This window comes from Mustela nigripes, chromosome 7 (assembly GCF_022355385.1).
Source record: "Mustela nigripes isolate SB6536 chromosome 7, MUSNIG.SB6536, whole genome shotgun sequence".
Taxonomy (NCBI): domain Eukaryota; kingdom Metazoa; phylum Chordata; class Mammalia; order Carnivora; family Mustelidae; genus Mustela; species Mustela nigripes.
This window is the reverse complement of record NC_081563.1, coordinates 17843720-17871280: the sequence shown is the minus strand read 5'-3', so window position 1 is coordinate 17871280 and position 27561 is coordinate 17843720. Positions and strand designations below refer to the sequence as shown.

At 35.6% G+C, this 27561-nt stretch overlaps 1 protein-coding gene across 2 annotated transcripts in view; it reads left to right on the top strand.

The window, feature by feature from the left end:
- Positions 1 to 27561, top strand: part of ATAD2B (ATPase family AAA domain containing 2B) — a 150123-nt gene that overhangs the window by 100454 nt on the left and 22108 nt on the right. Inside the window, exons 19-22 of one of the 2 annotated variants that reach the window (XM_059405214.1) lie at positions 2934 to 3119; positions 14262 to 14397; positions 16944 to 17140; positions 20612 to 20771. In XM_059405214.1, coding sequence (XP_059261197.1) covers positions 2934 to 3119; positions 14262 to 14397; positions 16944 to 17140; positions 20612 to 20771 — 679 coding nt within the window. The remainder of the gene's footprint in view (positions 1 to 2933; positions 3120 to 14261; positions 14398 to 16943; positions 17141 to 20611; positions 20772 to 27561) is intronic. The other variant, XM_059405213.1, reaches the window with a different exon arrangement.

The window sequence follows — 27561 nt, the reverse complement described above, 5'->3', positions numbered from 1 at the left end:
AGAAAAGGCCAGAAGGAAATAGAATATATTGTTTAAAGAATCAAAATGAACAGTTCACATACATTGGTGTTTGTTCATTTTATTTGTGCAAGAGTGCTGGTCATGTCAGAGGTATTTTGGAACGGTTGGTTCAGTAATTTGGCCTACTGTCTTTTTTTCTCTATAACAGTTTTTCTGTTTTCTACTACACCTTGCACATCCACCAATCCAAGACACCCTATAGGTGAGTATTTTTCTAGTTATCAAATGGCATCACTTGTTCCCAAGACAGTTGCCGCTTCACTAAAACTAGGCTTTATTTTTCTACTCTGAATCTGGTTAATTAATTTCACAGAGTGTATCTTATTCCACAACTTTAAAAGTTACCAGCAAACTGCTGAAGAACGGTTTTTACATTATGGAAAAATCACGATAGAATTAAACTTTTTTTCTGAATTTTTAAATACTGTTTTTAGACTATTCTTTTCGAATTTTCATTACAAAAAGCTGGAGAATTAGAACAGGTTGGCTATATGTTTAAAGAAAATATGAAAGTTTAAATATTCTGAGGTTACATGGGGTAAGAAATTAAAAGTAACACTTGTTTTATTAGTGCTTTTGAAGTTTTCTAGAAATTAAGGATGTTTTTGCTGTAAAGGTTTAGGAGAGAAATTTTGAAAATAGCCCCTGGGTATTGATACTGCATGTAGTTGGATTAATTATAAAATCAGGTAATTATATATTCATGGACCAGAAAGCCTAAGCCTTTTTAATTTTCTGTATTTGTTTTAGGCTTTTTTCTTTCTGGCTTTTCCCCCTTTAGCTTTTAAAATGGAATTTTTAAAAGTTCTACTGATAAAGATACTTTCCTAAAGTCTTTGGAAATAAGTTCAATAGGATATCGTGTTCACTATGTTAATTTGGGGAGAATTGGATGAAGAGAGGAAAGAAATAGGAAAAAAAAAAAAAAAAACCAACCCCAAAACTCCTCAACTCCTTTAGAGTTGGTGATGCTTTTGTTTCTAGTTCAGCCTTGCAAAGGAGTTTAAAACACCTGTAGTACTACGTTATTTAACTTCTGGCTCTGTAAAGTTTTTTTATTACTTAACCTTCTGTTGCTTTGCCCTTATTTTTTAGTACTTATAGCAGCTAGATGTTCTCAACACATATTTCTGGAAAATCTAACCTACAAGTATTAGAATGAAAGGCTACATTTTATATTTTTTAAAGGCATGTTTTCTCATTTCTCCTTGGGCATGTGGTAACTTGCATGGCTGAATTAGGTGGTTAGTTTTGTGAGGTTTCTCAGTAAGCTGTATAGCTCATTAGTCTTTTTCATGTAATCACACTTTTTTCCCTGCTGACTCTCCCTAGTTTTACCAGCACAGAATGGGAATTGGAAAGACAAAAGGCATTGGTCACTGTCTTACACATACCATCCCTGATTTGGGTGGCATGTAACAATTTTTTTTGTGGGGGGGGATTAAATGCCTCACTTGCCTTTGTGCTCCTGTGTGGTTCCTTCCTTTTGCCAATATTTATGCTTGTTTTTCTCTTATGAATCTTCTACAAGAACTTTGGAAAACAATAATCCTTGGATTTTCAAGATCCAGGATAAGAGGGTGCGTGTTTGCAGAAAAGGTCAAAATTTGAGAGTCCTGGAGTTGTACTGTACAACTGTTCTGGATTGGTGGATATGCAAATGTTAAAGGAAGGGAAGGAGCAAATATTACTTTTGATGTGAGTGATCATAACATCTACATTTCCAATTTGGGGGAAATTTTTATTTCAGCATTTTCCATCTGGTTTATTAAATTGGCAGTACATTTTATTTTACACAGAATGTTTAAGCTTTATAAAATGTAGCATTTGAAAAATTCATGCAAGTGGCAGGCTTACTCATTAAAGAAAATCATTTTGATTTTTAGGAATGTTTCTTACAGTTCTGATCATTTGGAATATTAGATAAAAAAAACACTAGATAATTATTTCCCTATCTTGCACATTACACAGGTTAATTGAAGCGTGTTTAAAATAAGGCAAAGTAGTAGAGGATTTTAGAACTAGAATTCTGAAATTGGAGAAAGATATTTACATTTATTCTTTCACTTGAAAAAGTATTGAAGAGATGCCATATTAACCCACCAGAATTTGTTGATGGGCTGTTGAGCTGTTGTTGATACATACGTAAAGGGCAATAGTTTTGCTTGGCAGCTTACTAATAGCCAACCTGGTCCTTATTGGCATATGTTGGCAGAGTGAGACTGAATCTACGGTTAGGACTCTCTTTAACACCCGAGGAAACTTTAGTTTGTATTTTCTGACAATGGGAGTGTCTCAGAACTTTTTGCTAATTTATTTACTGCTCTTTAGCGATGTGAGGGTATTTTGTGACTACTTTATGGAGGATTGAATTAAGGTAATAGGAGGTAAACAAGTGGTTCAGCAGGTAGTTCATTAATTTTAAGCTCTAGGGTGGTACATTGTGGTAAAAATGTTTGTTTAATTCATATATTTAGTGATTTTAAGGAATGTGCACAAACTTGGAAACTATGTCTTCCTTCTCTTCTTTGTGCTTACTGATACATCATTCTGATACGGGTGACATAGAGGTGCATGTTTATCTCTTTATTTGCAGCATATTTTATACTGGTGTTTTGCTTTATTATCTTTACTTAATAAGTGGAGCAATTTGATACCTTTATACTATCAATAAATACTGAATAGGAATAACAAAATGGCAAAAAACCCACACCCTTCTTTTTTTAGGTGGGGCAAGGGTAGATAGAAGCTATTATGTGAGACTTGTATATCACATCTTGAAAGGCTTAAATATTTGAGCTAAGAATAATTGCAGTAACAGGCCTGACACATTTCATGTATTTGGGGGTTGCTGAGTAAACTTTAGAATAATATCAATTTGAATTTTTAATGCCAGTTCTTTCCTTAATTAGATTTTTCGTGAAGCTCGAAGAACAGTACCTAGTATTGTTTACATGCCTCACATTGGTGATTGGTGGGAAGCCGTCAGTGAAACTGTGAGAGCTACTTTTCTGACATTGCTACAAGATATACCATCATTTTCACCTATATTTTTATTGTCTACCTCTGAAACCATGTACAGTGAACTGCCTGAAGAGGTAAGAACTGATTAAATATTTACCTTATAGTTTCAAAATAGTTGATCTTGTAAATTGGACACATTTAATTTATTTAATAAATTTAACTTATTTAACAAAATAAATATTGTTTAGATTCATGCTTTGGTTATACCACTTATTAGCTCTGTGATTTAAGAAAGTTAGTTAATGATTTAAGTTTCACTTTCTTTTTTGGGACTAATGATAGATTTGTCACTGTTACTGTGAAGATTGAAAAAATTTATGTTTAGACCGGAGCCCAACATATGTATGATATGTACTATAAAGGCCTAAGCTGTATAACAGTTAGTTCCATTACAATTAATCTTCTTGTTCTTACTGTCTGGTAGATTGTTTGCTGGGACTCGACCTTTTAGTTCTTTCCTTGGTAGCATTATTGTTAATTTGACTGTCAATTCTGCTGTGTGTAGTTTTCAAATCTGGTATTTAGTTTTTGAGTTCAAAAGCCAACTCATTTAATGTATTAGAAACAAAGGTAAAATCACAGAAAAAAAATAGTCAACTTGTGAATGAAATTGATTTTTAAAAAATTGTGTTTTTAACATCCTAAGCTTACTAGGTCTTGAAATGATCACCTTTAGAAATGCTTAGAAATATTTTGTCTAGGTGACAGTTTATATGAAAGTTTTGCGTGTTTTAAATGCTATAATGTAAACCTTGATTATGTAGAATTTTATGATTAAGATACCTGTTTACTGAGGTCTTTTTGTTTAGCACTTGTTAGCTGTCTTGCTGATTTTGTAAGTAAATATATTAAATTTAGAATAATTGATTTTTGGTTATTCAGAATCTGATATTCTTTTTTTTTTTTTTTAAGATTTTATTTATTTATTTGACACAGAGAGAGAGAGAGATACCACAAGCAGGTAGAGAGAGAGGGGGAAAGCAGGCTTCTGGCTGAGCAGAGAGCCTGATGTGGGGCTTGATCCCAGGACCCTGAGATTATGACTTCAGCCAAAGGCAGAGGCTTAACCCTTTGAGCCACCCAGGTGCCCCCTGATATTCTTAATCACAATTAATCACAATTTTTTTTTTTATCATAGGGGCCAAAAGTTTAGTAGAATGCTATATGTAGTAAGAGTCAGAAAAATGAAGTTGTACCAACTTACTAGTCTTTCAATTTTAGATAAACCTTTGACCCTAGAATAGCCTCAGTTGCCTCATCTATAAAATGTGGGTAACAAACAGACTTCTTGGTGTAAGATGGTATATGTGAATTTATGTTGGAAATCACAGAGCTATAAAATGCTTAGTATTATAAAGTAGGTATGTACTTGAAATTGATTTAAATGGATTGAACCTGAACATAACCTAGAAGCCACTTTTAAAAATTAGATCCTCACTGTGAAGTAGTTTCATTATAATTTTTTAAGAGATAAAGAAAATCTGGGATAATTGAGGGTTCTTCTTAGGAATATATAATTAAGTGTTCTTTTCCTTATATTGTCTGAAAAATATGTAAATAAAGGTTTTATGAACCCATTTTTTTGATACAGCAATTTTGCCTACTCCTATTTTCTGTTCACATATCGATTTCATTATTGGTTTAGTTCTTCTTCTTCTTCTTTTTTTTTTAAACTAACCTCCATGCCCAGTGTGGAGCCCAAAATAGGGCTTGAACTCACTACCCTGAGATCAAGACCTGAGCTGAAATCAAGAGTTAGACGCTCAACTGGCTGAGCCACCCAGGCCTAACCGTTGGTTTAGTTTTTTAAAGTTAATATTATATCATACAGATTTTCAGTATTGCCATATTGTTGTCATAATTTTTAATGAATTCAGCTTACTCATTATTTGTTTACTAGTACCCTTAATTACTAGCTAAAATTTTAAAGAGTTATTAATATCGAATCCTGAAATTTCACCTCTTTTTTCCCTTTTGTTTTCTCTGTTCTTTGCCATTATTAACCAAGTAGCTAGTAAAGCTATCATGCATATTCACATCTTGTGGGGAGAAGATTATGAGAATTCTTAGACTACTCATTACATAACATGTTTTATACTTACTATTCTTTGGAAATCCTTCATTGCCCCTAAGCCTTTCATTTAAATTTTAGCTTTGCCATTAGAATGCTTGCTTTTGAGGTGACAAACTGAGATAGTAGTGAATAATAGTTAGCACATATTGATAAATATCTGGTGAATAAATGAAAAGCATAGTGTTGCAGACTAAGTAACTGTAGGTTAGCAAAGTACCTGATCTGTAGAATAGACAGTGTGTGGCAAAAAACCCAAGTGATTCTAAAAGAAGGAAACTGCCAGTTACTAGAGTGCCTTAAGAAAATACAGTGGGGGAAAAATAGTGGAACGGAGAATGATTGGGGAAGGGAGGGAAAACTGAATGGGAAGGTCATTAGAGAGGGAGAAAAACCATGAGAGACTCAAGTATAGGAAACAAACAGGTTTGCTGGAGGGGAGTTGAGTGGGGGTTGGGGTAATGGGATGATGGACATTAAGGAGGCACGTGATGTGATGAGCACTGGGTGTTATATGCAACTTATAAATTATTAAACTCTTTATCTGAAACTAATAGTATATTATACATTGGTTAATTGAGTTTAAATAATATAATAGTGGATAATTTAAAAGTAAAATACAGATTTTAACCTGTCAAGTAGGCAAATATAAAAAGCGGTTGAATAAATCTCTCAAGGGCAGTCTGAGTAAAAGATTTAAATATGTACACATATTTTGACTCAGCAGTACCATTTATTGAGGTTTATCTGAAGAGTTTTTCACAGACTAACACAAAGATTCAGTGCAGACCACACACAAAAAATATAAAATATCATAGCCTTTATTCATAGATTGGAAACTGTCATATTGTAGAGAATTGGCTAAATTATAAATTTCTTCCATGAAACACGATGAAACCTTTAAAATATTGATGTAGAAAATAATGTCATGAGGTCCTGGCTCGGTAGAGCATGTGACTCTTGATCACAAGGTTGTGAATTTGAGCCCCATGTTGGGTGTAGAGATTACTTAAAAATAAAATCTTAGGGGTGCCTGGGTAGCTCAGTGGGTTAAGCCTCTGCCTTCAGCTCAGGTCATGATCTCAGGGTCCCGCATCAGACTCTGCTCAGCGGGAGGCCTAGTTCCCCCTCTTTCTCTCTCTGCCTGCCTCTCTGCCTACTTGTTATCTCTGTCAAATAAATAAAATCTTTTAAAAAATAAAATAAATAGAACAAAACCAAAAAAGAATTAAGTTACCGTTGGGATAATGTTTTTGTTTTTAAGATTTATTTATTTATTTATTTATTTTAGAGCGCTTGTGCAAGCAGGTGTGAGGGGTGGGGAGGGACAGAGGGAGAGGGAGAGAACCCCACGCAGACTCCCTGCTGAGCACAGAGCCTGTCATGGAGCTCCATTCCCTGATTCTGATATCATGACTTGAGCCGAAATCAAGAATCGGATGCTTAACCCACTAAGCCACCCAGGCCCCCCTGGGGGAGGGGTAGTGTTTTATTAGTAATATAAAACTACTTTCTTTTTGTGGGACAAAGTAATAATTTCATCTTTTAGAGCTCTTTAGCATTCTCTTGTAGATGTTTCTTTGTAGGTACATCTCTCTCCTAATTCAGTAGTTCCCAAAGTAAAGTTTGTACTTAAGGTAGTACATTGGGATATTGAAAAAAACATTAGAACTTCATTTGTCTTGGGGCGCCTAGGTGGCCTAATGGGTTAGGGCCTTTGCCTTTGGCTCAGGTCATGATCTCAGGGTCTTGGGATCAAGTCCCGCATTGGGCACTCTGCTTGGCGGGGAGCCTGCTTCCTTCTCTCTCTGCCTGCCTCTCTGCCTACTTGTGATCTCGGTCTGTCAGATAAATAAATAAAAGCTTAAAAAAAAAAAAGAACTTCATTTGTCTTCATATTATCTTAAGTATTTTGTGTATATAGGTTTTATAATAGAAAAGATAATATTAGTAGAATAGTATATTTAAATAGTGTGTTAAAAAATGTACCAGAAGAGATATTTTCAGATTTTTTTTTACTGATGAGATGTTAGATTAAAAAATTTGGAAATCATTGCTCTAGATCACCTGTTATCCAAGGACTTCTGTGGGCCCCACAAGGCTTTCAGGGAGATGTCACATTCCTCTTTTTTCTAACTACATATCTGCTTGACTATGGATTTTCTTCATGACTACAGTCAAAACAACATGTAACATTGAATGCAGAAGCAGAAATGAAAATCCAGTTGTCTCTCAGTAAGCCAGACATTAAAGAGAGTTGAAGAAATGTAAAACAATGCCATTTTTCTTGTTAAATTTTATTTTATATATATATTTCATATTTTGGAAAATACATTTTTTAAAAGAATATATTTTTCCAAAATACATTTTCAGTGTTAGTATGTAATGGATTTTAAATGAATACATAATTTGGAGTGCTCTTAGTTTTATTTTTAATACATAATTACAGACAGATGTAACCTACATAAACAAGCTCATTAGTTTAATAAGATCCTGAGATCAAAACGTTTGAGAACCTCTGACTTAGACCACAGGGTCTTTGAGAGGAGGGGACTGTCTTACTGGCCTTCACTTCTCTACTTCTTGACACATTGGAATTAGTAAATGTTTGTTGCATAAATTATAGGAATTTACCACTGAATCACCACATTGGTTTGAACTCTTGTTCAGCCTAATTTCTTTTTTGTTTTTTGCAAATTCTAGTGTAGGTAAATTTACTTTTGTGGACCCTGTAGACTCTTTCTGAGAATAGCTGGAGAATTTTAGTTGAGTTACATGGGAATTAGAAATTATTTCTCTTCAGGAGAGTTAGAAGAAAGAATTGAGGATTGAGCATCAGAAGGGACTTTTTTAAACAAGGAAGCAGATAAAAAGTAGAAATATATATAGGAAGGAAAACAAACTTTGGTCAGAAAGAATTGCATTTACATTTCTGAACAGATTCATAGTATGTATTTTGGTATTAAATTATTATGGGCAGGCTCAAGATGATATAATTGAAAATGAATTTTATTTTATTTTTTGTTCTATTTATTTTAGAGCGGGGGGGGGGAGAGGGACAGAAGAAAGAGAATCTTAAGCAGGTTCCACGTCCAGTGAAGAGCCCCATGTGGGGCTTGGTCTCACAAGCCTGAGGTGTGACCTGAGCCGAAATTAAGAGCCAGACACTTAACAGACACCCAGGTCCTCCTGGAAATGAATTTTAAGGAAATATCATATTAGCTACACTTAGGAAAGTAAAGATTACAAGTAGCATTTTGTTATTTCAGTATTTCATGTCTTTTTGTGTCTCTCAGTTTATCATGGGAACTGGGAGTTAAAAATCAATAACTTAAGTAGAGAAATCCAAGTAGGGGCATTGAAAACTCAGATGAATGATTCACATATACAAGAGAAGTATCTTAGTATTGATATTTTTGTTGTATACCAATTACATGATTCTTAAAATTTACAAGGAAAGAGGTTATTGTAAGTCTTTTAAAATTACAACTATCTGCAGTAAATGAGCATGAATTATTACTATGTTAAGGTAAAATGTCAGTTTATTTTTATTTAATGGATTATTTACTTACTTTGTTTTGAGGAAAGCAGGTTTTATTCATGAACACTGTCTTGGGTTCATTTCTGACCTAATTTCCCATTCCTTTTATCTTTGAGATCTTGTGTCTTAAAACATTAATTTTCCCCATTAGAGTCTGAATGAACTCTACCTTTAAAACTGGGGACTGACACCTCTAAGATTTAATAAATGAAGTAAAATGAAAAGATTTTGGTAATGAAAAATTCGCTGCCACTTAGGCAACTATGTCCCGGGCACTTGTAGAAGCCAGTTACATTTATTATCTAACACAAGTTTTTTTAACTGTTCAGTAAGAAAAGCATTACTGTCATTTTCCCATTTGACAGATGAAGAAACTCACAGCTAGTATGGCAGAGCAAAGTTTTGAACCCAGATTTGCCTGATTACAAACATCATGCACTTATAATGCACTGTACTCTATAAGATGCAGAGAGACCATTTCTGGATATTGTGATGCTTAGGCTGATGAGTGGTCAGGGAAGTAAGTTTTGTATTTATCAAGTTAGAACCATTGTTTATTCATCAAAAACTTGTTGTGTGCCTATTGTGTGCAATGCACTGTCATAATAAGTGAATTTGTTGAAGGCGGGTCTAGTGTCTGTTTTTCTCATGCTTTCATTCACCGTGCTTAGCTGCTTTATGTGTACACACATACAGAATACTCAGAAACTGACACATAAAATATACATGTACATATTTCCAGTATGGTTAATCTTTGTTGAATGAATGAATTAATAAAATAGGTGAAAAACCAAAAGATAGCCACTGTTCTCTAATAATTCAAAGTTCAGAGTGGGCCAACTGGGTGGCTTAGTTGGTTAAGTGTCCAGTTCTTTATTTTGGCTCAGTCATGATCTCAGGGTCGTGAGGTCAGACTCCACACCCAGCACAGAGTCTGTTTGAGATTTTCTTTCCCTCTCCCTCTGCTCCCTACCCCCTTAAATAAAAATACACATGTATTAAAAAAAAAAAAAGTGTAGAAGGAAGAGAGACCTGGAAAAAATAATACAGTATGAGTAGTGCTATGATAGTATAGCATGTAAAATATGTATATAATATGTAAGAAAACAATCCAGGAAAAACCTGATAAAGTTAGCTTTATCAAAATTAAATACTTTTAAAAAGACACCATTAAGAAAATGAGGAAACAAGCCACAGACTTGGAAAAAAATATTTCAGATACATCAAATTGCATATCTTGATAAGACTTACATCCAGAATGTATTAGAACTCTTTCAGGGTGCCTGGCTGACACAGTCACTAGAGAATGCAACTCTTGATCTTGGGGTCACAAGTTCAAACCCCACCTGAAAAAGCTGAAAAAAGACTGAAAAAACAACCCACAGAACGGCAGAGGTATTTGCAAATCATATATCTGATAAAGGGTTGATATCCAGAGTAAATAAAGAGCTCTACAACTGAAGAATAAAAACCCAGCCAACCATACTTCCCCTAAAGGAGCCATATTCACATGGCCAATAGCATATGAAAAGATATTGAACATCACTAATCAAAAGGGAAATCAAATTGAGACCACAATGAGATGTCAGTTCATACCCATTAGGATGGCTGTTATCATAAAAACAGAAAATGCGGATGCCTGATGGCTCAGTTGATTAAGCAGCCTTGGGTTCAGGTCATGATCCCAGGGTCCTGGGATCGAGTCCCACATTGGGCTTCCTGCTCAGTGGAGAGCCTGCTTCTCCCTCTGCTTGTGCTCTCTCGTTCTCTGTCAAATAAATAAAAATCTTAAAAAACAAACAAACAGACAGACAGAAAACAGCTAATGTTGGTCAGGACCTGAAGAAATTTGAGCCTTTGTGTATTGCTGGTGGGAATATAAAATTGCACAGTATCATTGAAAATAAATTATACAGTGATTCCTTAAAAAGTTAAACAGAATTATCGTATGATCCAACAATTCTGCTTTTGAGCATACACTCAAAAGAAGTGAAAGCAGCGATTCAAACAGGTATTTGTATACCCATGTTCATAGCCACATTATTCACAATAGCCAAAAGGTAGAAACATACAAATGTCCATCAGCAGATAGCTGGATAAAAAAAGTGTGGCATATACATACAGTATAACATTTTTAACTTTAAAATGGAAGGGAATTTTAACACAGGCTGCAGCATAGATAAACCTTGAAGACATCATGCTAAGTGAAATAGGCCTGTCACTAAAGGACAAATATGTGATTCCTCTTCTAAAAAGTTCCTAGAGTAGTCATAGTCACAGAGGTAGAAAGTAGAATGGTGATTGTCAGGGGCTGGGGAAAGGGAGAGTATGGGGTATCAGTATTTACTGGATATAGTATTTCACTTGGGGAGCATGAAAAAGTTTTGGAGTTCGATGGTATGATGGTTGCATAATAATGCAAATATATTTACTGGCACAGGCTATATAATTAAAAGTGATAAAAATAGCAAATTTTATGTTATGACTATTTTACCACAATTAAGGTAAAAAAGACTATAATTAAGATTTAAATAGACATTTCACTGAAGAGTATGTATTCTCTTGGGCTAATAAAGCATGGGAAAAGATTGTTAATATCATTAGTCATTCAGGAATGGGATACCACTGCACAACTACTAGACAGTATTGAGTGTTGGCAAAGGATGTTAAAGAAAGTGGAGGCCTTATATACTGGTGGTGGAATTGTAAAGCTTGTAGTCATTTTTTGAAAAATTGGCAGTTCTTAAGATGGAAGTCATAAACTTATGATATGACTCAGCATTTCCACTCCAATGTAACTACAGAAGAGAAATATGTTCATACAAAGACTTGAATGCAAATGTTCCTACTACCATTATTCATAATAGTGGAAACAGCCCATTATTCATTCACTGGTGATTGGAGAAACCAAACATTTATATATACACACAGTAAAATATTGTTCAGCATTAAATGGAATGAACTGATAACGTTCTACAGTGTGGATGAGTTTCAGTATATTATGCTAAGGGAGAGAAGCTAGAGAGCAGACTACATGATACAGTTTCTAGAAAAGGCACATCCCTAGAGACAGTTAAATCAGTGGTTGTTGGGTGGGGAGTGTGAGTGTGAGTAGGAATTGATGGGCATGAGGGTGATCTTTGGAGGTAATGGAAATGTTTTAAAACTGACTTGTGATGGTTGCACAACTGAATTAATTTACTAAAAAGCATTGAAATTAAAGTCTAATAAGGGGTTTTAGAAGGTATGCTTGCGTGTATCTGGGAAGGTCAGAGAAAGCATCATCCAGAAAGCATTGGCTTGAGTGGAGGGTTAAAAACAGGGTTAGAGGGGCACCTGGGTGGCTCAGTGGGTTAAAGCCTCTGCCTTTGGCTGAGGTCATAATCCAGGGTCCTGGGATCAAGCCCTGCATCGGGCTCTCTGCTTGGCGGGGTGCCTGCTTCCCCCTCTCTCTCTGCTTCCCTCTCTGCCTACTTGTGATCTCTGTCTGTCAAATAAATAAATAAAATCTTAAAAACAAAACAAAACAAAACCAGGGTTAGGAAGGAGTGGATAGCACATATAGTGATCATTGTGAACCAGTGTGAGAAAGCATGATTTCAGGGAGTCATCTGAGGCTTCTTGTCTAGTTGCAGCATGAAATTTGAGGCTGGGAATGTCAGAAGATAAAGCTGGGAGAAAATTTAAAGTGAAATGAGCCTGCTTGTAAAGTGATGGATCTAAGCTGTTGGTAATAACCTGGCAAGAGTTTTAGAGTATTACCACAGACTTACTCTTGGTATGCTTTTGTATTCACAAAGTTTAACACAGTGTTGAAAAATTTAAAACTGAGATGAAATGTTTTGCTACTCTTGAAAAAATCCTGGTACTTCTAGAGTATTGCATTCTATTTATTTTTCAAGGCCCAGTTAATGTTAGCTATTTCTGCTGTATCTCATCTAATGCCTCTTCACCCCTACCTCTTGCAGAGTCTCTTCTGTTTCTCAACAAGTGTTAGGACACTTCTGGTGTGGTACCGTAATGCTTTCTTGCGAAACTTTTAAGATCCTTGACAGCAGGAAGTAATTGTATTTCCTTCAAGTTTGTAATGGCAGTATTTGGCATTATATTTAGCACACCATGGGCATTCAGCAGTAAATTTGCTTTGCAGAGCTTTCCAGGAAGGACCAATGAAGCATAGATCAAAGGGTTGGGGGAAGTTTTACATGAAAGTAGTCTACAAAAAAAATATTAGAAGGGCACATGGTGAAATTTTATAAATTCTTAAAGGATCTGGCTTCCTGTTGAGGTAAATACTTGCCCATCCAAATTTTGAATTCTACTTTTCATTGTTTCTTTTCTATGTTAGAATTTTAGAGTTGGAAAAGGTCTTTAGAAATTACATAATGTAGGTTTTTTTTTTAAATTTACTTTGTGACCTTAAGCCAATTACATAAACCTTTCCAAGTTTAAGTTTTCTGAAGTATAAAATGAAGGACTCCTATATATAGGAGTTCTAAAGATTGAAATATTTAGAAATTTTTAGTCTTCAATAAGTGCTTAGATATAACAAAGAATGAATTATCTAACGTTTATCATAAACGTGTGACTAAATTTGGGCTATGATCTAATGTGTTTCGAATTTTGATCCAGTGTTTTCTCATTGTCTTGTAGTTGGTTCTTCTTTCTATATTAGTGACCTTTTCCCATTTTCATTTGCAGTTGCCATTTTGATCTAGGGGAAGGAAATTGCAAACTTTACTCATTCATTCCATGCTAATTACACATTAGTATGTCCCAGTCAATGTGATAGCTGTAGGAAAATGGATGAATAAGGGATGGTTTCTGTTCTCAGGGAGTTTGGTGTCTAGAAGTGGAATATAGACCTTCTAGGAAAACATAAAAATTGAAGTGTGTAGAATTAATGTGGATGATGTGGAGGTTTTAAGCAGCCTGTCTTGCAAGGGGGACATCTGGGGTCAAAGGCTCTATAGAGAAGGTAAACAAAGGAAGGGTATGTAATCACCAGTGCGAGGAATTGAGGGATGTGAGAATGACTGGCTTAATATTGCTTGGGAGTTTTGTGTGGAAGGTGGTGTTACTGTGGAGCATTCTGGGGAGGAACTGAAGGTTTAGTTTATTTGCAGTGAAACCAGGATTCTGGAAAATGCAGTGGAATAGACTTGAGATGAAAAGAGCCCAGGAAAGGAACTCACTGAATAGGAAGTACATAGAAATAATGTACAAGAAGGCGGTGTTGTTAGCATCCTTCCAGCTCTCTAGTGTAGATTCTAGGTCATTACTTTCTAGCTCTTATGCAAGAAGTCCTTTGAAATTTGCCATCAAACTATTTTAATTGGTTATCCTTTCTGCTATTATTTGTTGACTCTTTCAGGGATAGTATAATGTATTAATAACTTGGGCAACTGGTCATTCTCCCATTATGGATTAGACAATGAGGTTGAGTCTCTCAACAGCGTAGCCTTAGGACTGGGTTAACTAACCCCACGTGAACCCTACGTGAATAAAAATTAAAGATTGTACTGGAAGTTGAAGAAATTGTAGTTTGGTGTAATAAGTATACTTTTAATTCTCTACATAATGTCTTTGTGTGTATGTGTGTAGGTTAAATGTATCTTTAGAATACAGTATGAAGAGGTCTTGTATATTCAAAGGCCTATTGAAGAAGACAGAAGAAAATTTTTCCAAGAATTGATTCTCAATCAGGCATCAATGGCTCCACCACGGAGGAAACACACTGGTAAAGTTCCCAAAGCCTTTAGGGAAATGGGGGAAGGGGAGGGGGAATGGAATTAAGAAATGCCCTTTCTGGGCGCCTGTGCGGCTCAGTTGGTTAAGCAACTGCCTTCAGCTCAGGTCATGATTTGGGAGTCCTGAGTTTGAATCCCACATCGGGCTCCCCCTGCTCTCCGGGGAGCCTGCTTCTACTCTCCCTCTGCCTGCCACTCCTCCACTCCTGCTGTGCTCTCTCTCTCTCTCTCATTCTGTCAAATAAATAAATAAAATCTTTTTTAAAAATGCCATTTCTTGGGCGCCTGGGTGGCTCAGTGGGTTAAGCCGCTGCCTTCAGCTCAGGTCATGATCTCAGGGTCCTGGGATCGAGTCCCGCATCGGGCTCTCTGCTCAGCAGGGAGCCTGCTTCCTTCTCTCTCTCTCTGCCTGCCTCTCAGTGTACTTGTAATTTCTCTCTGTCAAATAAATAAATAAAATCTTTAAAAAAAAAAAATGCCATTTCTTGTCACTTAAAAAAAAAAATTTCTTGTGGAAGTAAAGTCGATTTTTTAGATTCGCTCTTTTTAGATGGACACATTTTCTTTGGATGGAAATTTCTCTTTAGATGGAGAGGTAATTGTGTTTACCTGACTTGAGATTGTGAAGTACAGCCTCATAGTTACAGCTCTACTAACAAGCGACTGTTAATGAAGTCTTCTTACCATTTCAGTTCAGATGCTCTGGTAGATTTCACATTTTGAGGCTCAAAAAGTCTTCAATTCTGTTCTTTTTTAGTTAGTTTAAGGACAGAGGACTTGAACAATAATTTTGAGAACACTGGGTGGTGTGCTGATTACTTTGTGGGTCATGGTACGTGTGATGGGTCAAGAGATGATCAGAATGTTTGCCTTTTCTGGTTTATTTATTTTTCACATTTTTATTGAGTACCTATTCTGTTAGGTATCTTATGGTAGGCACTTGGAAACCCATCATGACTTTAAGTATTAGAATTTTCTTGGATTTGGCTTAGTAGCATAATATTTCAAATTTCAGCCCCTTGATTTAAGTGAGGAGTGCATTCTAAGTCGCTTAAGAGACTCTTTCTAGTCTAAAAGATGTATAAAAGATAAGGTCTTCTTTGTACTCTTTCAGCCTCTTCTTGAAAATAGCAATCCTGTTACAAGTTTTTAAGTGTCTTTGCCATCATTCTATCTTTATATTTCTCATGTGATTGTTGGAGGATATTAAATACATTTCTACCCCTTCCAAGTCCTTGCTTTTCTGAATTCTACTTCTGTTTTTTATTGATTATCTTATCCAACACGTCAATCATTTAATTGTTCTTTAGTGACTCATTTCCACATTATCTCAGAGTTCTAAAAAGGAGCATCTATCAAATGGCTGTAGTTGTGGGGTGTTTTCCCCCCTAGAAACCTTGGGAAATTAAATATGGAAGTTACACTTTCTGATTATTGGTTGTTTCCTCCCGTTAATCTAAATAAGTTTTTAAAAAATTTCATTATGAAAATGAATCATTTTATCTTGCATATTCCAGATACATTTTAGTCTCATGCATAGATTGAATTTTCTGTGTTAAAGATGAACATAATTCTTTTTCTTTTTGAGTTGCTTCTATTTACTTTAATTTTTCATCTTAGGGGCTATTTAGAAATCAGCCATAATCCTTAAAAGTTTAATCCTCAAATTCAGTGTGATACTGGGAAAGTCTTAAGGAATTAGGGAATAATGTATTTAGGAAAGTTAATACTTTACTTTTTGAGATTTTTTTGTTTGTTTGTTTTACAGTAGATAATGAATATTATAGATTTTATATATATCACTGTAGACTGGATGTTCTATCTTATTCATGTTTTTGGGATTCTTCTTCTAGTCCCTCTCCCTTTTTTTTTTGAGGGAGAGAGAGGGTAGGGAGGGGCAGAGAGAGAGGGAGAGTCTTGAGCAGGTTCCACTGTGCAGCGCTGAGCCCCACACAGGGCTCAATCTCATGATCCTGAGATATGAGCTAAGCTGAAGTCAAGAGTCAGGTAAATGACTGAGCCATCCAGGTGCCCCCAGTTTGTAATTTTTTTTTTTTTGCTCTCTGCACAGGTACATGGCATTCACTACCCCTACTATGTTGTACTAAGAATATGAATAGAAGACTTGTCTAAAATTAGAACTTTTGGGAGGGGGAAGGATCAGAGAATGGTTACTTGTCTATTTCACTTTCATGCACATAAGGCAACCCCATTTTGAGAAGAGGGTTTTTAAACAACATTGACTTTAAGCAAATCAGCATATAGTTCTTCACCTAAAGATATTTTTTTTATTTGAAATATTTCTAGTAAGTTTTATGTAAATCATATTTCAAAATCAAATTATTTAAAATCATATCATTTGCCATTTAAAGGAGTCCTACTATGAATTGTTTTATTAAATTTATTCTCTAATGTCCTGTTACTTTCCATTCACATTTTTACTTACTGGGTTTACAGGTTGTTTATATGTACTTGGAATTCTTTATTGCTGTCCCGGATCTGTTGGAATCTTAACATTTTCGTCTATTTTCTTTAGGTCTTTGTGCTATGGAAGTGCTTCCCCTTGCACTACCTTCTCCACCTCGTCAGTTATCAGAATCAGAAAAGAACCGGATGGAGGACCAGGAGGAAAATACTTTAAGAGAGTTGCGGTTGTTTCTCAGGGATGTAACCAAGAGGCTGGCCACAGATAAACGCTTTAACATCTTCAGCAAACCGGTGGATATTGAAGAGGTCTTGTTTCAGTAGTGTGCAAACAGTGAAGTTGAACTGGCTAAAAGAAAAAAATGTTGACATCTTTTTTTGGAAGGAAAAAAAACAAAGGCATGGATGAATATTACCCCTAGCCTGTAAAATTTTAATCCATGTGATAACTGCTGATGTCATCAGCAAAAATCTGGTGACTTTTGGATGAAAATAGTGACCAATTTGTATGTCCTCTTAATTAGAATTGATCTTTGTGATCTCTATCTCTTCAGTTTAAGAAGAGGATTAAAAGTTACTTTAGTGAAATGTCCATACTAGACTATTTTTATTCCAGGATAAATTTTGCTCTTAAAAAGTATATTGGTGTTAACTAACCAATACCAATTAATTTTGGCATTTTCCAAATTATGTATACCTTAGTGAAAGTGGTGGCAAAGAAACCTGAAATTTATCTTTCATATTTTGGAAATGCCTGTGACTAAAAGATGCTGTTTGAAGTTAAGTATATCCTATGTAACTAAAATTGTTTTTCCCTGCAAGGATTTTCTCTGCTCCCAGTGGAAAATTTCTCACTTTTTATGTGTATTGTTTTGTGTCCTTGTGGGAGCATGGTTTGTGATGATAAGAAAAGAAATTTTCCATTTGGAATCTACTATAATACTGTAGATGAAATTTTTTTTGTTTTGTTTTGTTTTGGTTTGGTTTTGTTTTTGTTTTTTTATCCTGGGATAATATAGTGTGTGGATGAACACAATGCAGTCTTTACTGACCTTCTTCTTATAGTTCAGACTCCATGTTTGAACAGCTTTGGTGTTGTTGGTTTTAAGTTTTTTCTTCCATTTTTTTTAAAATTTGAATTATGAAATGATTCATAGTTTAATGTTGTGTCCTTGTGAAACCTGTACTTTTGGACCTGAGCAGATTCCTTTGGAATCATTACGTCACGTATGACCAGAAAGAATAAGCTAGCATTATGGGTTTTTTCCCCTCTGAAAGTAGCTATTTTTCCATTTTTGGTTTTTGTCTGTTTTTTGGAGTAAAGGGACTGTCTGTAACTTTATTTGTATATTTTTATTTATCCACAATACATAGTTCTATCCATTGATTCTTTTAACAACCTCACAAGGTCATTATTATTCTTACATTGCAGCTCAGAAAACTGAGGCTCCTAGGCAAGCAACGTAGCCAAGACTGAAAGATTTTTTTGAAATTCAATGTCCACATTCCTTACCTTATATCACAGCTATACCTTAAATCTTTTTCTACTGAAAAGACAGGAATTGCCTAATTTGCTTTAGCAATTAATACATAACATTTTACATTTTTGGAACATTTTTTCCCCCTCTTAGTGTTACCAGATAATCTTAAAACTGTCAGCCTACTTTAAAGATTGAGACAATGAGAGAGGGAACACAAGCAGGGCGAATGGAAGAGAGAGGAGAAGGCCCCCCGCCAAGCTGGGAGCCCGACGCAGGGCTTGATCCCAAGATCCTGGGATCATGACCTGAGCTGAAGGCAGAAGCTTAATGACTGAGCAATGCAGGTGCCCCTCTGACACTTAATTGATAAGGGCTTGACCTCAAGTCAGCCTACTCTACTGGGAGTGAACCAGTTTTGCCCTTCCCCCAGAGAACTCTCTTTCATTCTAAACAGAAGAAATGATCAGATTTCAAATGCCATCTGTGGTAGAATAAAAGTTTTATAAAGGTTGGTAAGGCATTGGAAGGGGATAGAAAATGTTGATTAGATAAAACTTCTATTCAAGGGTTATGTTTTCTTATTTTCTGTTTTCTTTTTTTTACGTTCATTCTGCTACTGGTTCTTTGCTCTTAAAGCTGAAAACATAGAGGTCTCTCTGAAGCATGAAGGGAAAACAAAAAATTTTTTTTTTTAACATTTTATTTATTTGAAAGAGAGAGAGCAGGGGTAGGAGGGTGAGGGAGGGGAAGGGTAAAGGGAGAGGGAGAAGCAGACTCCCTGCTGAGCAGGGAGCTGGAGTCAGGCTCATCCCAGGACCCCTAGATGATGACCTGATCCAAAGGCAGATGCTTAACCAACTGAGCCATCCAGGTGCCACACAAGATAATATTTAAATAACCTAAAAAATAAAAATTTATATTCAGATAATGAATTTGACATGTCTAAAAACTTTATGGAACTGCAAAGCAGACTTCAGAGAAAACAAAAGTTTAGAAAATAAACATTGAACTTAAAATTAGATATTGGAGCAAAAATTTTATAATCTTAGTAATGTAAATTTTTAGAAAATGTGTAATAGAGAGTGAGAGAGAAAGTGACATGAGTGGAGGGGCGGGGCAGAGGGAGAGGGAGAAGCAGATGCTTAACCAATTGAGCCACACAGGCTGCCCCGATAATATAAGTTTTTATAGTGCTTTGCAGTTAATAAACAGTTTCCGTATGTACACAAGGCATGCCAAATGCCAGAACCAGGAATCTAACTAATATCTTCTGAGCTCTTATTTGTTCAGTATAGCTTCACTGCCTCCCCTATAAGGACATTTTCAGCTTCTAGAAATTAAAAAATTATCACATGCCCACACAGTTACCTAAAAATTTTAAAAAATGTATAAAATATGTATATGTTTGTGTGTGTGTATTTACAGTGGAGAAAAAGTAACCTTTATTTTCATAGAACAGAAATTATCCTAGCTCCAGAATTTGGTCCTGGATTAATTAGATGTTTCTAAGACTGCTTTTGTATCAAACCTGATTATTTGATTTGAGATTTGCATTGGGGGAGGCAATAGGTAGATAGGTTGGTAGAGCTTTCTTAGTGGCCAAATGTTACAAAACATTGGGCAAATCCTGACTTACTACCTCCTATTTTGAGTTATCTCCCAGAAAGTTGGCACATAGAGCACATTTGCTTGCGAATTCATTTATCATTAGGGAAGTCCAAGCAAATTTTTACTAGTCATTGAAGGCAATACTTATTTTTGTTGTATAATTTACTCAGAATGTTTGTAATGACTCCAAAGGAGCAGAAAACACTTTCCATGAAATGATTCACTCTGGAAAATGAGAAAGAAAAAATTTTTTTGTTTTAAGATATTAAAGAGATTTACCAGAGGACTTCCTTAGTAATATGAAAAATCTATGTTTCTTAATTTCCTTCAAAAAATTTCTTAAAGTAATATTTATTGATACTTACTGGGTGCTTTTACGAATACATTTTCTTCTCAGGTAGATCCAAAGGATCGGGGTCAGGGGCGGGGAAAGCTGACAAAATTGGCTTTTATATTTCAAAATGAGAAACATTTCAGTGTTGATTTAGATATGACTTGAAACCGAAGCTTTCATGGAAAGTTGACTTCAAAGTAGTAACTTTAGTAGTATAAATGTTCTATAACTTTATCCTTATTTGTAATTTTTAAGATATTTAGACTTAATTTTTAAATAACCACATGGTTTTGTGTTTTTCTGAGTAGGTCATATGAAATAGAAGTAATTTTCATTAAAATACCCTCTTTGTTTTAGGTTTCAGATTATCTTGAAGTAATCAAGGAACCAATGGATTTATCAACAGTAATAACTAAAATTGATAAGCATAATTACCTGACTGCTAAGGATTTTCTGAAAGATATTGACCTCATCTGTAGCAATGCTCTAGAGTACAATCCAGATAAGGACCCAGGAGGTAAGGAGGCTCTGGGCAAGATTCACTTTGGTGACCAATAAGAAGTTGATTGAAAGTGTAAATACTAAAGCATGCCCATGTTTAGGTAGATAAATTAGTTGTAAGGACATATTATTGTATTTAGAAACTTCTTTATGAGGAAATCATACTTAATTGTAATTATTATTTTATTAAATAATGGGTTTAAATTAGGATTTTATATTTTAGGTATTCTGTTCAGTGTTTAGTTTTTACTTTTGGAATTAGATTCTTATTTTGTTCAGGTAGGGTGGAAAACTGAGTAATTGAGAATTGAATGTGAAATTTATTTGTTTAGTAAACACCAGTGCTGATAAACACTGGGAATTCCAAATTGATGGGGAACTCATTATAGGATAAGTTTATATAGTAAAAGACCCCTTTAGGTAGACAGCGTGTATTCTGTCGATTGTGGGTATTTTTAATGTTACTTTATTGTTTTGTCCCTAATCCCACCCTGTACTCAAATCTCTAGTCCCAGCTCTGTGAGTACCCTCCAGGAAGGACCTCTAGGAACATATCTGTAGTTAAAAAAAGATGAATTGACTGATTCATTGTAACACGAAAGAATATATATTATATGGAACTATGTGGGATTTGAGCTTGTGCTAAGGATTTTGGAGAGGATTTAAGAAAGTCAGGCATTTTAGTAGATTGGATGCTCTTACAAAGTGGGGGTAACTTTGTGATTAGGTATTTTAAGAACCTGAAAGGCAAGAAGAATGGAGCAAGGCTAAAACTGGGATGGGGAAAGAAGAAACAGTCATTTGTATTATCCAAGAAGGGTTATATTTGGTTATTTTTGTAGCTAGGACAATGTTCATGCTTTTGTCTATGTTTAGATATGATTATGGAGTGCTCTTAATTTTATCTTGATTCATCATGATCACCAAGTGGCCTTTTCTGATGTTGTGTTCTTAAAATTGTATATGTTTAATATGAGTACACCAAGGCCATTTTAGTGTCCCTATCTGCAAAATAGGGATAATTGAAGTATTCTTCTCATTGGGGTGGTTGTATGGGTTAAATGAGAAAATGTATTAGGTTAAATCTTATGGAACTACCGTTTTCATATGGTTCAACCTAAGTATATTAAGCCCTTAGCATAATGCCTGAGACTTGTTAAGTGTTCCATAGAGGTTAGTAGTTCATATTTTTATTTTTGTTATCATCATTAGTTTATTTAAATTGTGCCTTGATTTTTCATAAAGTCGTTGATTAGCGGGTACCTGTTTATTAAATTCCCTGGACCACATTTAGGAAAAAATCTAGGGACTGATAGTGAAAAATAAATTTGAATGGTTAGAGAAAGCCAGTGGAGGTCACTCCAAATTTGCTTAATTATAACCACATTGGGTTAATCATAAAGGTTAATCTGATCAATTCAGATTTTTCACCCTATGTTCCTTAATTATAAACACATTGAAATAATACTACTTTTGAGGAAGAAACCATGGTTTTTGGTGCATAATAAGCTTTTCCTATCTGATGCAGTTGTATAATCAAAGAATAAGGCTCTATCTCACAGAGCTGACATGGTGCACTTATAACTTCTTTCTTCACTGTTTTAGATGCAAAGAGTGTGATATAATTCAGAAGCACGATTTTGGCTCTTAGATTATTTCGTATCTTTAAGTTAAGAGGCTTATTTTTTTCTTAGCAGCAGAACCACTTGTTATGTATTAGGAAAACAACCTCAGGGTCTGTTGTGTAGCAAGTAGAAATTACATGAGTGTTGTATTACTTTTACAAGCTCCCATGAGTATTTGGAAGCTTACAGTGTTCTGTTTTGCAGAGCTCTTGGCCATTTGGGAAAAAAACTAGCATATACATAGAAGACAAAAGCCAGTATTTTGGAAGCTATCCATGTTGCCTAAGTGTTTACCCAGATTCTCTCCCTTGAGGATGATGTGGACAGAAATTAAATATGTTAGCCAGAAGGATTTTAACTTATAGTTCTAAATGTAACTAGTATCTCAGATATTTGACCCTAATTATTATCTTATGGGACTGTATATGTTAAGCCATTCCCCATTCTTTGTCTTGTAGACAATACATTCTCTAGCCCCCAGTCTCATTCACAAACAGACCATTGAGCTCATTTTGGTGAAAGTTCAGACTTAGTCTTGTAGTCTTCTCAGAATCTTCTGTTTTGTACCAGTTTGCTTAGGAAAAAAGCTCACAGCTTTACCCTAGCTTTTGGAGCCCTCTGTGGGCTGTGCTTCAGCCAAACCCATTAATATTTTCTATTAGTGTTTGTGAGTACCATGTACTAGTTACTGAACCGGGTGCTTAGAATACAAAGATGATTGTGATAGTCCTTGTCTCTTAACGGTAGAGATATGCAGATGTAATACATGTTGAATAATTGCTCTGTGGCAGACATTATGCTATGTGTTATGGTATTAGTTTGAGAGAGTTTTCATAACAAAGTGCTATAGACTTAAAGAGGCTTAAAGAACAGAAATTAATTTTCTTACAGTTCTGGAGGCTCCAAGTCCTAAATGAAAGTGTCAGCAGGTTTGGTTTTTCTTGAGACTTCTCCTTGGCTTGCAGATGGCTACCTTCTTGCTGTGCCCTCATGTGGTCATTTCTCTGTGTGCACAAACCCTTGGTGTCTCTATCCAAATTTCCTCTTCTCACATAAGGACACAGATTGGATTAGGGCCTATTCATGCAACCTTATTTTACCTTAATTACCTCTTTAAAGGCTCTACTTATTTTTATTTATTTTTTTAAAAGATTTATTTATTTATTAGAGAGAGTGCAAGAGTAAGAATGAATGGGAGAGGAACAGAGGGAGAAGGAGAGAAATCCTCAAGCAGAACCCCTCCCCACCCCACCTCGAGCACGGAGCCCATCATGGTGCTCAATCCCAGAACCCTGAGAACATTACCTGAGCCAAAATCAAGAGTCGGATGCTTAACCAACTGAGCCACCCAGGTGCCCCTGTAATTATAATAGGTTATTAAGGTATAGAGATAGCATAGAAGTGGCAATTAAAAATTTTGTCTTGAAGTGACCACAGATGATTATAATGCAGTTTTATAAGGTCTCTGTTAGAAATACGTACACAGTATGAATAGAGCACAGAGGAGAAGACACTACCCAGAAATGACTAAGGTTAGGAAGGGCATTCATTCCAGGCCGAGAGAAGTAGTGTACAAGATTCTAAAAAAAAAATGAATGTGGCTGGAGAATAGGGTGGGACAGTGTGGAATCGGGTGGAAGAGTGAATGGAAATTAATTGATTCCCCTTCTCACCAAGTCTCCATTTACTGAGCACCCATGTGTGAGATACTCTCTTACGGATAAGTTGTGGTCAGTGCTGGAAATGTACAGCTCTGGCCTGGAAGATGCCTAAAGCCTATGTAGTAGGCTGAGTGAGATTGAACACAGAGGGCTTAGTGATAGATTGATTAGATGTGACTGACAGAAATCGAGAATGATTTCTGAGTGTTTGGTCTGAGTGGTTAAGGACTATAAGGAGGAAACCAGTGGAGGAACAGGTTGATAGGCATTATGCTATATTTAATTTCGGACATGTTAGTATGAGTTAACTTTTGGTGCACTCAGATAAAACAGATATTGCAGAGTAGTAGTTGTGTATACAGTTCTGGAGCTTGGGAGACATTTGGGCAAAAAACTTGGTTGGAGTTATCAGCGTGTAGGAGTGAATGAGATCATAGAGGTGGTATACGGGATGAGAAGAAAGAGAAGCCTAGGAGGAATCCTCTCCTAGGAAATTTAGGTCCCATTTCTCAGTTTAGGTCGAGTCTTAACTGTTGGAACTTATGGTACCTTTGTTAAATGTATTGCCCCTCTTGGGAGAGTGTATAGCTTTTTCTTTGTAAACGGGTTTTATAGGTGTAAGTTACATAGAGTACATTGTTTTTAAAACTACATGTATCTTTTAAAATCCACTTACCCTTCAAGGAATACTAAAAGCTACATTCGTGAAAGTTTTTTTTTTTTTTTTTTTAATGTCCTTCCAGTTATAAGTGATCCCTTTATCTTGGAATCATAGCACTGTGTAACTTTTCTGAGACAGTTTTTACCTACCTCTCCACCACCTGCTCCCTTGGCCCGAGGTGGTTACTTGTTCACATATCCTTATACCTTGTGTTCAACTCTAAGCTGATTGGGAACAGGATCTGTGCAGGTGTATGTATGGAGCATGTTTTTAGTAAATGTGGCCAGTGAGTAAATTTCATCAGTTGTTCTCTTGTTAGGTACTAACTGAAGGAGTTTCAAATTACATAGAAATTATAAAGTGGAGACATGATAACATAATGGAGATATGAGCCAGTAAATACACGAAATATCTTTTTTATGAAATAATTTGAGATGAAAAATTATCCCATAAAAATTAGTTTTGCTTAAAATGTTAATCTTTCTTTAACCCACTGAGCCACCCAGGCATCCCAAAATGTTAATCTTTCTTAATAATTTTATAGGAAAAGGACAGCTAATGTACTTCTGTTTGCCAAAATACAAAAGATACACTGACGCATTGATAATAGTTACTACATTCATAAAAGCAGTGATTCTTTTTAAATTTAATTTAATTTTATTTAAATTCAGTTAATTAACATATGGTGTATTATTAGTTTCAGAGGTAGAGGTCAGTGATTCATCAGTTGTATGTAACACCCAGTGCTCATTGTATGCTGATCACAGTTACCCTAGCCCCCAACCCGCCTCGCCTTCAACAGCCCTCAGTGTGTTCCTATAGTTAAGAGTTTCATATGGTTTGTCTCCTTCTCTGATTTCATCTTATTTTATTTTTCCCTCCCTTCCCCTCTATGCTCCTCTATTTTGTTTCTTAAAGTTCACATGTGAGTGAAGTCATATGATAATTGTCTTTCTCTGATCGACTTACTTTGCACTATACTTACTAGCATTATACCCTCTATATTAGGATTATACCCTCTAGTTCTATGCATGATGGAATGGTAAGCTTGCTTGCTTGCTTGCTTGCTTGCTTTTTTGATGACTGAGTAATATTCTGTTTCACACACACACACACACACACACACACACCCCTCACATCTTCTTTATCCATTTATCTATTGATGGACATCTGGGCTCTCTCCACAGTTTGGCTATTGTGGACATTGCTGCGACAAGCATTGGGGGGCAGGTGCCCCTTCAAATCACTGTGTTTGTAGCCTTTGGATAAATAGTAGTACAGTTCCCGGGTCATAGAGTAATTCTGTTTTTAACTTTTTAAGGAACCTCCATATTGTTTTCCACAGTGCCTGTACCAGCTTGCATTCCCACCAACAATGTAAGAAGGTTTCCCTTTCTCTGCATCCTTGCCAACATCTCTTGTTTCCTGACTTGTGATTTTAGCTATTCTGACTCGTGTGAGGTGGTATCTCATTGAGGTTTTTGGGTTTTTTTTTTTTTTTAAGATTTTATTTATTTATTTGACAGAGATCACAAGTAGGGAGAGAGGCAGGCAGAGAGAGAGGGGGAAGCAGGCTCCCCGCTGAGCAGAGAGCCTGATGCAGGGCTCAATCCCAGGACCCTGGGATCATGACCTGACCCGAAGGCAGAAGCTTTAACCCACTGAGCCACCCAGGTTGCCCCCTCATTGAGGTTTTGATTTGTATTTCCCTGATGCTGAGTGATGTTGAGCATTTTTTCATGTGTCTCTTGGCCATTTGTATGTCTTCTTTGGAAAAATGGCTGTTCATGTCTTCTGCCCATTTCTTGACAGGATTATTTGGTTTTGGGGTGTTGAGGAAAGTAGTAATTCAATTGATTTTATAGATACTCATCAGTTTGCCCCAAAAATGTAGGTGATCCTACCTTTATTTTATAGATATAAGGGCGTTGAGGCTCAGAGGTTACGTACTTAGTGTGCATATCCACAAATCTTATATGGAACAACTGAATGGGTTGAGTTCTGTCCTCAGAGCCAGTGTGTGTGGTTTTTCGTTGTGCTTTTATTACTTTCATATTATGTGGATTTTGAGATTCTTAAGATCATAAATATGAGACAAAAGAAGTAGTAAATACATAACTTAACATTTTAAAACAAGGATTTTAAGTCTGATGTCCATGAGAGTCTATAGAACAGCATCCGAAATTGTATACATGTATAATTTTTCATTTTCATCACATGCTTATAAGGTTCTAAGATTACCCCCTCCCACCTTTCAAAAAAGATGAAGTTTGAAAACATGACATCTGTTCTGGTTTTAATGTTCTATAAGCTTATGATTCTTTGCTGTGTATAAACATAGACACAATTCTAAGCTAAGAATGATTAAAAATAATTACAATGATAGTCACATGAAAAATACTATTTCCTCATAAATGCAGATGCTCTTCAGAATAAATTCCTTATCCTTCAGACCAGCGGGAAATTTTTATGGTTCTTTTTTTCATTCATGCGTTCATTCATTCATTCATTCATTTCCCATTTAAGTGTGGATGGAATATGGGTGGGAGGCATACATTTAAAAAGAAAGACCACTGAGTTATTTTAGATTGATAATGTGTCAGATACATGGCTTTATATTTTCACTTCTCTCTTTCTTAGCTTTTTCAAGCTGGGGTAGAAAGCCAGTGGCAGAAAATTGTGGTATCACATGCACCACAAACATTGTATTATCAGCTTGAAAGTATAACTACTTCTAAGGATGTTTAATTTAGGTTTTTATTGTGTAGTATCTAAAATTTGGAGCAACTAAAACTTCTAACAGTAGAGTAATAGTTTTGAAAAATTAAGTTACATCCTAGTTTGGATTTTTACATATCG